At 38.8% G+C, this 13,705-nt stretch overlaps 1 protein-coding gene across 1 annotated transcript in view; it reads right to left on the bottom strand.

Moving 5' to 3' along the window:
- Positions 1-13,705, bottom strand: part of F5 (coagulation factor V) — a 72,210-nt gene that overhangs the window by 20,212 nt on the left and 38,293 nt on the right. The window contains exons 11-14 of the mRNA XM_021930714.2: positions 12,204-12,354; positions 10,051-10,263; positions 6,548-8,861; positions 2,474-2,648 (exon numbers count right to left, since the gene is read on the bottom strand). Coding sequence (XP_021786406.2) covers positions 2,474-2,648; positions 6,548-8,861; positions 10,051-10,263; positions 12,204-12,354 — 2,853 coding nt within the window. The remainder of the gene's footprint in view (positions 1-2,473; positions 2,649-6,547; positions 8,862-10,050; positions 10,264-12,203; positions 12,355-13,705) is intronic.

Below are 13,705 nucleotides of genomic sequence, written 5' to 3'. Positions count from 1 at the left end.
CTATAGATTACAGACATTGTATAGAAAAGGACTGTGAAAATCCCTGTCCTGTCCTGTTCTGTTCTAATTACCGGTGCGTGCAGCCCCCAGTCATGTACCCCCTGCTTGCTCAATGGATCATGACCCTTTCACACGGACCCTCTTAGAGTTGTGAGCCCTTAAAAGGGACAGGAATTGCTCACTTGGGGAGCTCGGTTGTTGGAGACATGAGTGTTGCCAAAGCTCCTGGCTGAATAAAGCCCTTCCTTCTTTAACTCGGTGTCTGAGGGGTTTTGTCTGAGGCTTGTCCTGCTACAATTTGACCTAGCAATTCTATTACTGAGTATATAGCCAAAAAAGAAAATAAAACTGTTCAGTCGGGCACAGTGGCTCATGCCTGTAATCCCAGCACTTTGGGAAGCTGAGGCAGGCAGATTACCTGAGGTCAGGAGTTTGAGACCAGCCTGGCCAATATGGTAAAACCCTGTCTCTACTAAAAATACAAAAATTAGCTGGGCCTGGTGGTGGGCACCTGTAATCCCAGCTACTCGGGAGGCTGAGGCAGGAGAATTGCTTGAACCTTGGAGGCAGATGTTGCAATGAGTTGAGATCATACCTCTGTACTCCAGCCTGGGCGACAGAGTGAGACTCCATCTCAAAAAAAAAAAGAAAAAGAAAATACATTGTTCTACCAAAAAGACACATGTACTAGGATGTTCATCACAGCATTATTCACAGTAGCAAAGACATGGAATCAACCTAGGTGCCCATCAGTGGTGGACTAGATAAAGAAAATATGGTATAAATGCACCATGGAATACTACGCAGCCATAAAAAAGACAGCAATCATGTCCTTTACAACAACATGGATGCCAGCTGGAGGCTGTTATGCTAAGTGAATTAATATAGAAACAGAAAACCAAATACCACATGTTCTCACTTATAAGTGGGAGCTAAACATTGGGTACTTACAAACATAATGGCAATAAACACTGGGGACCACTAGAGCAGGGTGGGAGGAGGGAGATGAGCAAGGGCTGAAAAACTATTGGGTACTATGCACACTACTTGGATGATGGGATCAATCATACCCTAAACATCAGCATCACATAATATACCCAGATAACAAACCTGCACATATGCCCCCTGAATCTAAAATAAAAGTTAAAATTATTTTTAAATACACAAATGAAGTTATTTTTATCTCGTGAAATCCAGGGCTAAAACAAAGATTCAGTATTTGATTTTTTTCCTTTTGCCTAAGGCTCCAGTATGACTCAATGCAACATTGTTACTGATCCTGTCTTTATTCACAATTGTGATGTTTTGTTAATTGTGACTTTTGTGTGTTTATTTTGATTTTTAAATTTTTAAAAAAACTTCAGTTGCTTTAGGGATGCAAGTGGTTTTTGGTTACATGGATGAATTGTATAGTGGTGAAGTCTAGGATATTAGTTGTACCTGTCACCTGAGTAGTGTACCCTGCACCCAGGAGGTAGCTTTTCATCCGTCCCCCCATTCCCTTTTGAATTTCCAATGTCCATTATACCAATCTATCTGCCTTTGCATACCCATAGTTTAGCTCCCATTTATAAGTAAGAACATACAGCGTCTGGTTTTTGATTCCTGAGTTACTTCACTTAGAATAGGTTTTTAAAATATTGTGTTAAATTATCATTCATCTTGAAAAAGGATCCCCTAATCATAAGAGAGAATATTGCCTTCCATAGTTTCATGGAAAATTTAGAATAATTAAGATTCTTATATCCTTGTGTACTTGTTTACATTTTTAAAAAGAGCAAATGGTCACTGAAAATGTAGTGAATGCTTACACAGGTATAGTAGATTATATTTTAAAATCTAGGATAGCCTACTTTAGAATCAGGGTTCTTTCTGGGTTTTTGAACGTGAGAGGTTAGCAAAAATGACGGAAGTAAACTTTGCTATAAAAGCAAGTTATAATCCTGGGTCTGGACACAAGATTTTGAAAGAAATGACGAGAACTAGGAAGACACTGAAGAAACTTGCTCACTTTTGGAGGGCACAGAGACATCTTTACTTTCCTTACTCATTTTATTTAACTTCACTTTATTTATTTTTTTAGGAAAACATCAGGAGATATTTCTAAATTGCTATTACTACTAGCACTACTACTGCCACCACCACCACCACTATTATGAAGCCGAATGCAATTGCTCTTGAATATATTAATTTTCTATGTTAACTTTAGATAGGTTAGTTTTAGATAGAAATTACAGAGAGATTTTCTACAGATTATATAGTTTTCAGCGTTTAAAAAAAGTGAGATCTTTTTTTTTTAGTCTTGAAGATTGCCAAATTGTTTGACAAGGAGTCTTTGAAAAGAAATGTAATTATTCATTAATCCTGGAAAATAAACAAATCACTTATAGCTCTCTTGCCACCTGCACCTTTACAACCCTCTGGTGCTTGTGAAAATTCCTCTGATGATCTTAGCAGTGCTCAAAAGACTTACTTGGATAACATCATCCACTTCAGCTCTGATAATAGGACCAAGAATTCCGAGATGCTCTTCATACTCCCCTCGAGGATCACGTTTGGTAAAAGTGCTGTCGAGGTACTTTCGAAAAACTACTTTCTTATATACGGTGTCTTCTGGAACATCATCAGAGTCTTCAATATCTGTTTCCCTGAAATAATAATACTAATTGTGTAAAAGAAGAAATTAAAGACTGTTCAAAGACTTTAGGAAATTGTCTCTTTCTAAATATAGCATCTAGCATAGAGAAGGTCTTTAATAAATATTTGATGGACAAATGAGTAAATGTAAAAGTGAATAAAAACAAAAGCCAGTAAATATCTTTCAATTCCTAACTCAGATATTATTTCATAGGTAAGTCTTCCTATGACCTTTCAGACTAGGTCAAGTCTCTATATCAATTCCTTATATTTCTATAGTATTATTATAGTATACATAGTAAATTCCTGTAGTATTCTTATACTATTTCTATAGTATATACGGTATATTATATATAATTTATTTGTGAGATTATCTATTAATATCTGACTCTCACTGGGTATAAGTACCATGAGGTCAGCCATTGTGCCTAGTTTGCTCATAATACTCTCTCCAGTGGTAAGCACATTATCTGGCACACAGTAGGAGCTTAATAAATTTTTGTCAAACATATAAATGAATGCACAAATACAATCATATGTTCTAAATTTTAAGATCAAAGGCAGACAAAGCCATGTAATGGGACAGCGCCAGAGCTTGGGGCTATCAGGTGACAATGGTCAGATTAATTAGAAGGTCATACTTATGAAAGTCACTGGATGGATGAATGTTTTGTACCCTGAAAGTAGCCACTCTTCTCACATTTTTTTGCTAATGTCCATTATTCTCAAGCTTCTTGACACTGGTGTGGACAAAGATTTTTTGGATATGACCTCAAAAGCAAAGGCAACAAAAGCAGAAATAGACAAATGGGATTGCCACCAAACTCAAAAGTTCATGCACAGCAAAGGAAATGACAGAGTGAAGAGACAACCTGTGGAATGGGAAAATATTCTTGAAAACCAAATATCTGATAAGGAATTAAAATTAAAAGTATAAGGAACTCAATTCAGCAAAAACCCAAATAGCCTGATTAAAAAATGAGCAAAAGACTTGAATAGACATTTCGTAAAAGAAGACATACAAATGACCAGCAAATATGTGAAAAGATGCTCAACATTACTAATAATCAGAGAAATGCAATTTAAAATCACAATGAGGGCTCACCTCACACCGTCAGGATTGTATTATAAAAATGACAAGAGATAAATGTTGGCAAGGATGTGAAGAAAAGGGAACTCTTGTACATCTTGGTGAGAATGTAAATTAGTACAGCCATTATGGAAAACAGTATGGGAGGTTCCTTCAAAAATTAAAAATAGAATTACCATATGATTCATTCATCCCATTTTTGGGTATATACCCACAGAAAATGAAATCAGTATGTTGAAGAGATATCTGCTCTCCCACGTTCACTGCAGCATTAGCCACATTAGCCAAGATAGGGAAGCAACCCAAATGTCTATCAAAAAATGAATGGATTTCTTAAATGTGATCTGCATAAACAATGAAATACTATTTAGCATTGAAAAAAAAGAAAATGGTCCGGGCGTGGTGGCTCACACCTGTAATCCCCGTACTTTGGGAGGCCGAGGCGGGTGGATCTTGAGGTCAGGAGATCGAGACCATCCAGGCTAACACGGTGAAACCCTGTCTCTACTAAAAATACAAAAAAAATTAGCTGGGCGTGGTGGCAGGCGCCTGTAGTCCCAGCTACTCGGGAGGCTGAGGCAGGAGAATGGCGTGAACCCGGGAGGCGGAGCTTGTAATGAGCCGAGATCACACCACTGCACTCCAGTCTGGGAGACACAGCGAGACTCTGTCTCAAAAAAAAAAAAGAAAGAAAATGAAGAAATGTCATCTGCGACAACATGACTGAACCAGGAGGTCGTTATGTTACATAAAATAAGCCAGGCACAGAAAGACAAGTACTGCAGGATCTCACTTATAATGTGGAAACTGAAAACATTGAGCTCATAGAAGCAGAAGGTACAACCGTGGTTAACAAAGGAATACAGAGGTGAAGCATTGAGAAAATGGTCAAAAGATAAAATTCTATTAGAAGAAATAAATTTAGAAGATCTGTTGTATAAGATGGTGACTGTAGTTAATAACAACACACTGAATTTTTTAACATTGCTGAGTACATTTTAAGTGTTCTAACCACAAAAAAGTATGTGAGGTAATACATAGGCTAATTAGCTTGATTTTGTCAATTCACAGTTTATAAATATATGAAAACATCATGTTTGCACCATAAATATGTATAAAACAATGACCAAAAAAAAACAAAAAACAAAAAAAAACTGTGGTACACCCATGTAATGGAGTACATGCAATAACCTGACAAATCTCCAGAGAATTTTACTGAGTGAAAAAATACCAGTCCCCAAAGGTTACATGTTGCCTGATTCCATTTATGTAATATTCTTGAAATGACAAAATTATAGAAATGGAGATCAGACTACTGGTTGCCAGGGAATAAGGAAGGGGTATGGTGGGAGCAAGGTCGATATGAGTATAAAGGGGTAAAGAGAGGGATTTTTAAGGTGATGGTAAACATCCCTTATCTTGACAGTATCAATGTCAGTATGCTGGGTGTGATACAGTATTATAGATTTGCAAAATGTTACCCCTGGGAGAAACTGGGTAAAGAATACTCAAGATACTCAAATAATCTCTCCGTATTATTTCTCTTGACTGTATGTGAATCTATTTTATTTTTATTCCAAAATAAAAAGTTTAATTAAATAAAGCACATTATTTCCATCTAGTTCATTGTCTCAGTCTAGGACTGAAGCATGTCGTATTTTCCCACTGGCTCTCACATTTCCCAAGCCTGTGGAAACAAGCCAAACACTCACTCATCACACCCATAATATTTGCTATATACCATGAGCCATCAACAGAGAATCTCATTCTGCCTTTCTTCTGGTCTACCTCCCCTACTAATCCCATCTTTCCAGACTCTGAGCATAACATGCAAACTCACAGAACACAAGGGAGTGGGTAAAGCAACTTTGACTGCCATTAAAGTGGGTCGTGAGCCTTGAATGGAATACAAGATTTTGAAGGTGGTTCCATCCCTATTTACTCTGGACAGGCCCTACATCTTACTCCCTCAGGCCTTGCTTAGAAATGCTTAGATAGCTAGTTGTTCTCATATGGTATTGAGTGCAACATTTAAATAGGAAGTCATAGGAAAAAGTGTTTTAAACAGAGTTCTAATGTGGAAATGTCAGGCATCAGATTAATGAAGTCATTTGCGTAAGTCACACCATACATTGTGTTTGCCTACTGTAATTACACTTTGGTTTTTTAAGTGATTAATGTAACAGTTTTAGTAAAAGCTGTGGGCTATGTCTAGACAGTTGATGCGCAGTCATCATGCTATGTCCCTGAGAATTTGTAGTTGACTAAGCCTTGCTCCTTTCCTTCTCTTTCTGTATCTTCATCCCAGAACAAAGAACCCAGTTCAACAAGGCTTTCTACCCCTAAGCAAAACTGAATTGTAAATTATCTTTAAAAAAAAGTGATTTGGATCTCTTAGAAATTCTGATCTAAACAAGTAAATGCAAAAAGGAGATTTCTACATCATATTTGGTTTTGGATTTGAGGCTAACTTCAATTAAATCATATTGATTAGCATATAGCTATGGATAGGTTGGGCTCTGCCTGGAGCAATAAGAGTCAGTAGAAACAAGGGTAGTAAGAGGAGAGGACACAGAAAAAGGCCTAATTACAGAATATTATAGAGTTCTCCCAATGATTATTCTTATATTGTCCAGGGGTCATCGAAGGTAAAGAAGCAGTTTTGGAATTGACAAAGGAAATAGAACAGACCAACTTGCAATAGGGGAACCACACTGTTCTTAGTAGAATTTGCCCACAATTATCCCCCTGAATTGTAGTAGCTACTTTTTTCAGGAGTAATGGAAAAATGAGAATAAAAAAGGAGAAAACTGGCCAAACCTTTGTACAAATTCTGAATAATCCCAGGATATTTCTTCAGCAGCAATGTAATAATTTCTTCTGTTTCCGTTGTTGCTGCGGAGGAGGTACCATGCTGCAATGTTGTCAGGATTTCTGGAGGAGTTGATGTTTGTCCTAACATCAGTTTTGTAGGGGTCATCATAGGGCACATAATCAATTTCAGCATAGTCATCTTCACTGCTCTGGACCTCTTCCTTTGGAATAATCTCAATGTAATCTGTACCATCTTTACTGAGGCCCACTATAACCAGTGGATTAAATTCCTTTGATAGAAAAGTATCATTGAGAGTAGGAGATGAAGGAGATGGCATCTGACCAAGGTCTGGATAAGGAAAAGTCTCATTAAATTCTGGAAGATGCAATGACTGACTAGATTCAGAAGGGTAGAATGTCTGATCAAGGTCTGGAGGAGGTGATATCTGGCTGAGATCAGGGAGAAGGGTGGTCTCACTGATGTCTGGAGAGACAGTCACCTGGCTGAGGTCTGGAGAAAGGGGCATCTGACCGAGGGCTGGGGAAAGGTTTGTATGACTGAGGTCTGGAGAGAGGTTTGTCTGGCTGAGGTCTGGAGAAAGGGTTGTATGACTGAGGTCTGGAGAAAGGGTTGTATGGCTGAGGTCTGGAGACATGGGCATCTGACCGAGGGCTGGGGAAAGGTTTGTCTGACTGAGTTCTGGAGAGACAGTCGTGTGGCTGAGGTCTGGCGAGAAGTTTGTTTGGCTGAGTTGTGGAGAAAGGGTCACCTGGCTGAGGTCTGGAGAGGTGACTGTCTGCCAGACTTCACGTTCTGAGGAAGGGGACATTTTACTTATATCAGTGGGGAAGGACTTGTGACTTCGGTCATACTCAAGCATCTCACTGAGCTCTGGAGCAGAGGATCTGTGACTGGGGTCTGAAGTAGAGTGCATTTCATCAGGGTCTTGAATGGGGAATGTTTCATAGTGTTCCTCTGGGGGCACTGTCTGATAAAGACCTGGAGGAGAGCTTGTCTGACCAGTATCATTCGAGGAATTCTGATTATGGTCAGGAAGTGAGGCTATCCAGCTAAAATCCATAGAGGGCAATGTCTGATTGAGGTCTTTGGGAAGAGATGTTTCACTGGATTTATGAAGCAACAATGAATGGTTAAGTCTTCTTTCTGAAAATGTGTTGTAGGCTTCAGTTCTTAGAGGGTGAAAGGTCCTTGGAGATAAAGGAGCATGGTGTGTACGCTTCTCTTTTTTCTTTTTTCGTGTCTTAATGAGAAACTGACTTTTCTTTAGTTCACTCTTTCCTCCATCCTGTCTTACTTGCAGAGATTTATGTCTAACTCTAGGAAACCTTGGGTGGCCACTCTGCTTTCCAGGCTTGTTGGCAAGAGGGGTGCTTTCTCCCCAAGCACGTGAGGCATTCTGGGGGCTGATCAGTCGATTGTTAACAGCTGTGTCTTCATCAGTATCTTGGATTATTTCATAGCTACCTTTCTCAGAAGCCAAATGCCATCTCCCAACCAAAATCTTAGATGAGTTATTTTGTTTTAAGAGTAACAGATCACTAGGAAGGTCCTCCCAGGGCCTCACTCTGGAGGGAGAACCAGTGTCTCGGCTTAGGTGTCTCCCAACTTTATGTGCTAGTAATTTCATCCGGGAGAACCTGTGCTTTGCTGCTTGGTCTCTTTCTACCTTGGGTCCCTTATGTTTAGCATGTTCTTGATTTTTTAATTCTCTAGCACCAAGTGAAAGTAGATGTATCCCTGTGACATCTGGCTGTAGAGGATCCTCTATAGGGTCTTCAGAATAAGGGCTGGAATGCTCTGCTGTGGAAGAATTGAGAACTGAGTTCTTGCCAGTGAGGTGTCTCAGTGGGGAACCAGCTGTGGTGGCTTGTCGGTGAGAAGGGGTTTTCTGAGGTTCTGCAAAGTTATTGACAGTGAGCCTACTAATATTATTTGGGGAAGAATAATTTGAACCAACAATTATATCTGTGTTCGAAGAAATGAATTCAGTGCCATTCTCCAGAACTAGGGCAGTAAGATTGTACTCTTCTTCTTCCTGATTCAATGATGAGTTTCTGAATGACCTAATTCCTAATGCTGCAGCCAGTCTGCTCTGGTAATCATAGTCAGTGTCACCCTCTTCATCTTCAGTTTCTAAACGATCGTGCATTTTCCGTGTAGCTATGACTGTAGATTCTGGAGGTTCAAAAATCTCATATGAGTCTTCATCATCATCTGTAATACATTTAACATCCCTGAATTTCAGCCTCAGCTTTTTGCTTCTTGGACTAGAATTCATGGAAGTTAACATCCAAGTTCCTACAGAAGAGAGATAGAGAGAAGAGATATCTGGAAGTCTGGGAAAAGACATGAAAACACAGTAATCCATTGTGGCAGGTAATTTCTAATAAACTTTAGACAGGAATACTCAAGTATGGGCTGTGGACCACTGCTTGTCTGTGAACTATTGATTACTGGGTCAAAATAACATAAGGAGAGAAAAATGAGAATGAAATATTTAATAAACTTTTTCTTTTCTAAAGCAATTTGACATTGCTGTGACTCTAAGCACATGACCAGTGCATTTATCTCGCTTAACAGAATAAAAACCAAAAGTATTGCTTAGTGGAGATTAGAGGGGAAAAATGGTCTTCCAGCATAGATAGTTACTCACTATTTTAAAATATATTAAGAAAGGGATGAATCAAGAATAAAATGGACTTTTAATATCATAAATATCTTAACAGCACATCTTGTCTTAGAATTAGAGTTAAAGGGCTGATGATGAGCTCTATCCTCACAAATAAGAGACATTTAGATGTTTCTAAGTAATAATTCAGGGGGACAGTTCTGAATCTCTGAAATGGCATGCATTGCTGGCACATTAAAGATTTCTTGGTGAGTCTCTAATAGTTACCATTGTTGGTGTCTACTGAGTGCTAGGCACTTGGCACTTGGCACGTATTACTATTTTAATGGTCAAAGTAACTCTGTGAGATGTGATTACACTGTTTTCCAGATAAATGATCTGTGGCTCAGTGAGGCCAAGTAACTTGTGTGAGGTTACACAGCGATTGAGTGGCAGATCACGACTTGCATTCCAGTCTGACAAACTCCAAAGCTGTTTCTGAAGCAGCTTCTAAGGCACTGTACCTGATGATTGAAGATGGCTGTCGCAAAAAACTGAAAAGGGCATTTTGATAAAAGAAATGCTCTTTTGTGGGCAAAATATTTATGCTTCGTCCTCAAAGTTATGCCTTATTTTTCTGCTATTGTATATCTTCCTAATTTGCCCAGAGAAGGAAAAATATAACCTACACTAAAGAACTGGATCCATTGAAGTCATTAATTTCTCGAAGAGAAACCATGAGAAACATTGAAAGGAAAGTCTGCAGGGGATCAGGGAGATAAATAGAGGAGCACTGGTAGCCTGGAGAGCTGTAGCAGACCTTTATAGACCAGAAATTCAAAGCAAGCTTCCTCTCTGAGTGCCCAGGCTCTTACTCACCAACATTATCCATTGTGACCGTCACAGATTCTCCACGCATGGGGAAGAGGGTCAAGGTGTCCTCATGCCTCTTTCCATAGATGAATGAGTGCCCAGTGAAGTGGATGGTCAAAATTTCATTCTGGGTCCCCACACTACAGAAGTGCCACTGGACAGTGTCATCAAAGCAGAATCCAAGAGTAGTTATGCTCTCGGGCACATAGCCATTGATAGCTGAAAGTGTAAAATCTGTTAAAATTCCAGGTCTATGCCAACGAAAGGGCATGTGTCTAATTATACCTAAGATAAATGTCTCCATGTTAATTTGGTTGTGTCAAAGCAGTGATTATCCAAGATAAGCTTTATCTAGTCTAACATGTGACTAGAAGATCAAACTCAGAATTTTCCAGTGAGAGATTATTCTCCTAAATTAGCCAAAGGAGAAATCTCAGGAAAAAGATAAAGCCTTCCATTTACATTGATTTAGTCATTCATTTGTCAAATGTATAGTAAATATTTTGTGCTCCATTCTCTGCCTTTAAAGATATTCTAATAATTCCACTTGGAGGAAAAGCATAATATAAGAAATTCATTTTTTGATGTACTAGTCATTGGGTAAGAAGTAATGTCCCAAAAAATAAAGCCCATTTAGCATATTTTATAGTTTTTATTGCTGTCTTATAATCTATATAGTATTCACAGTTTCCATTTGAGTATCCAGTTCATACATTTCCATAATTGTTAAAAGGGACACTGCTGTAGGCAATATTTCTATTTACTTATGTACTAAGCATAGTAAAAATCAAAGGTATGATTTCTATGAGGGCGGGGCTCATGTCTATCTTGATTACCACTCTTAGCCTTAGTACCAGTATAATGACTGGCATTAACAAATATTTAAATACCTACTTAAATCACTAAAGTGACTTTAATAATTTACATGATACATTATTAGTTTATACCTCATTCGAGATGTTTCTCTAAATCGTCTATAATTGCATTGTTCAATATGGTAGCCACTGGCTACAAGTGGCTATTGAGCACTTGAAATGTGGGTAGACTGGACTGAGATATGCTGTGAGTATAAGATATACATTGAATTTCAAAGACTTAGTAATGAAGTAAGTCTCATTAATTTTTATATTGATTACATGTTGCAATGATAATATTTAGGATATACTGAGTTAAGTAAAACATACTACTAAAATTAATGTCACCTATTTCTCTTTACTTTTTAATGTTGCTATCAGAAAATTTTAAATCACACATGTAGCTCATACGTAGCTCCTACCGGACAGCACTGGTCTAGAACTATGATAGATTCACTGCCAAAAGGAACTTATGCAAAGAAAACTGAGAGTAATTTTCTGTTTGAATTATTTGACCTGGCACCTGTCAGCTCTGATAATCCCTAGCTGTCAGTCATCTGAAGCTATATGAACAGAACATGGAGAAATCATCCTCACGTGTGTGATTACCTACTAGAGAAGGTGATTACCATGATTCTAGACTCTGAGGATCAGTAGGGGGGACTCTGGCTGTTGTGGAGAAGTTTACTTCCAGCTGGCTCAGTGACATTTCTCTCAGACGCCATGGCAGTGCTTTTGGCTACTGAACTTTAGAACTGCGGCAAATGCCAGAAACCTCATTCAGGGAATTCCTTTTGTTCTGAATGTCTTACTGATCACTTTAAACTTCTTCATACATTGCCTTTCCAAGACTCTTGGGTCCCTATACTCATTTTGCTCTACTTTAATGTGTCAATTCATCTTTGAATTACTTGCCTTGTTTCTGTCCTGGCCATATATTCACCCTGAACTCAGTCTAGGATACTATTGACATGGCCTGTAACACCTTCCATTAGTCCTACCCCCTCACCCTGTTCCTCACCATTCAGAGTACGTCTGTGTACACACACACACACACACACACACACGCACGCTTGGAATAGAAGATCAAGTGCATTTCTAAGGATAGCAAGCCTTTGACCTCTTGCTTAAAAATGTTGCTATGATGTTACCTACGGATTTCATCACCAAGTCTTTGGACTGGAAGTGAGGATTGGAGATGCTCCTTAGCAAGTGGATTCTAATCCATGTCTCTGACTCTAGGCACAGTCATATTTCAACCACAGGAATGAAAAACCGATGAGCAAAAACAGTACTCTGACTTACTGCTCATGATGTTTGATTCATAAAACTTGGGGTCATCACGTTTCACCTCATCAGGATTTTCACAAAACTTGTTGATGTTGTCCTCAAGGTACCAACTTTTGTTCTCATCAAACACAGCAAACACAGCCTGCTGTTCGATGTCTGCTGCCCTCTGGAGGACAAAACAGTATAGTACTGGTACAAGAACAGACACATAGACCAATGGAGCAGAATAGAGAACTCAGAAATAAGGCTGCCCACCTACAACTATCTGATCCTTGACAAACGTGACAAAAACAAGCAATGGGAAAACGATTCTCTATTCCATAAATGGTTCTGGGAAAACTGGCTAGCCGTAGGCGGAAAATTGAAACTGGACCCCTTCCTTACACCATATACAAAAATTAACTCATGATGGATTAAAGACTTAAATGTAGGCCTGGCGCGGTGGCTCATGCCTGTAATACCAGCACTTTGGGAGGCCAAGGTGGGTGGATCACCTGAGGTCAGGAGTTCAAGACCAGTCTGGTCAACATGGCAAAACCCATCTCTACTACCAAAAAAAAAAAAAAAAAAAATTAGCCAGGTATCGTGGCATATGCCTGTAATCCTCAGGAGGCCGAGGCAGGAGAATCACCTGAACCTGGGAGGCAGAGGTTGCAGTGAGCTGAGATTGTACCACTGCACTCCAGCCTGGGCAACAGAGCGAGACTCTGTCTCAAAGATAACAAAAACAAACAAACAAACAACAACAACAAAACACTTAAACATAAAACCCCAAACTACAAAAACCCTGGAAGACAACCTAGGCAATATTATTTGGGACATAGGCATGGGCAAAGCTTTCATGACGAACATGCCAAAAACAATAGCAACAAAAGCAAAAATTGGCACATGGGATGTAATTGAAACAAAGAGCTCCTGCACAGCAAAATAAACTATCAAGAGAATAAACAGGCAACCTACAGAATGGCAGAAAATTTTTGCAAACTATGCATCTGGCAAAGGTCTAATATCTAGCATTTACAAGGAACTTAAATTTACGAGAAAAAAATAAACAGCCCCATTAAAAAGTAGGCAAAGGACATGAACAGACATTTTTCAAAAGAAGACATACATGTGGCCAAGGACTATATGAAAAAAACGCTCAACATCACTGATCATTAGAGAAATGCAAATCAAAACCACAATGAGATACCATCTCACACCAATAAGAATGGCTATAAATAAAAAGTCAAAAACTAACAGATGCTGGCAAAGTTGTGGAGAAAAAGGAACACTTATACACTCTTGGTGGGAGTGTAATTAGTTCAATCATTGTGAAAGACACCATGGTGAGTCCTCAAAGACCTAAAGTCAGAAATACCTTTGAACCCAGCAATTCCATTACTTGGTATGTACCCAAAGGAATATAAATCATTCTATAATAAAGACGCATGCATGCGTATGTTCATTTTAGCACTCTTCACAATAGCAAAGACATGAAATCCACCCAAATGCCCATCAATGATAGACTGGATGAA

Source organism: Papio anubis, chromosome 1, assembly GCF_008728515.1.
Source record: "Papio anubis isolate 15944 chromosome 1, Panubis1.0, whole genome shotgun sequence".
NCBI lineage: Eukaryota > Metazoa > Chordata > Mammalia > Primates > Cercopithecidae > Papio > Papio anubis.
This window is presented reverse-complemented; position numbering and strand designations above follow the sequence as displayed.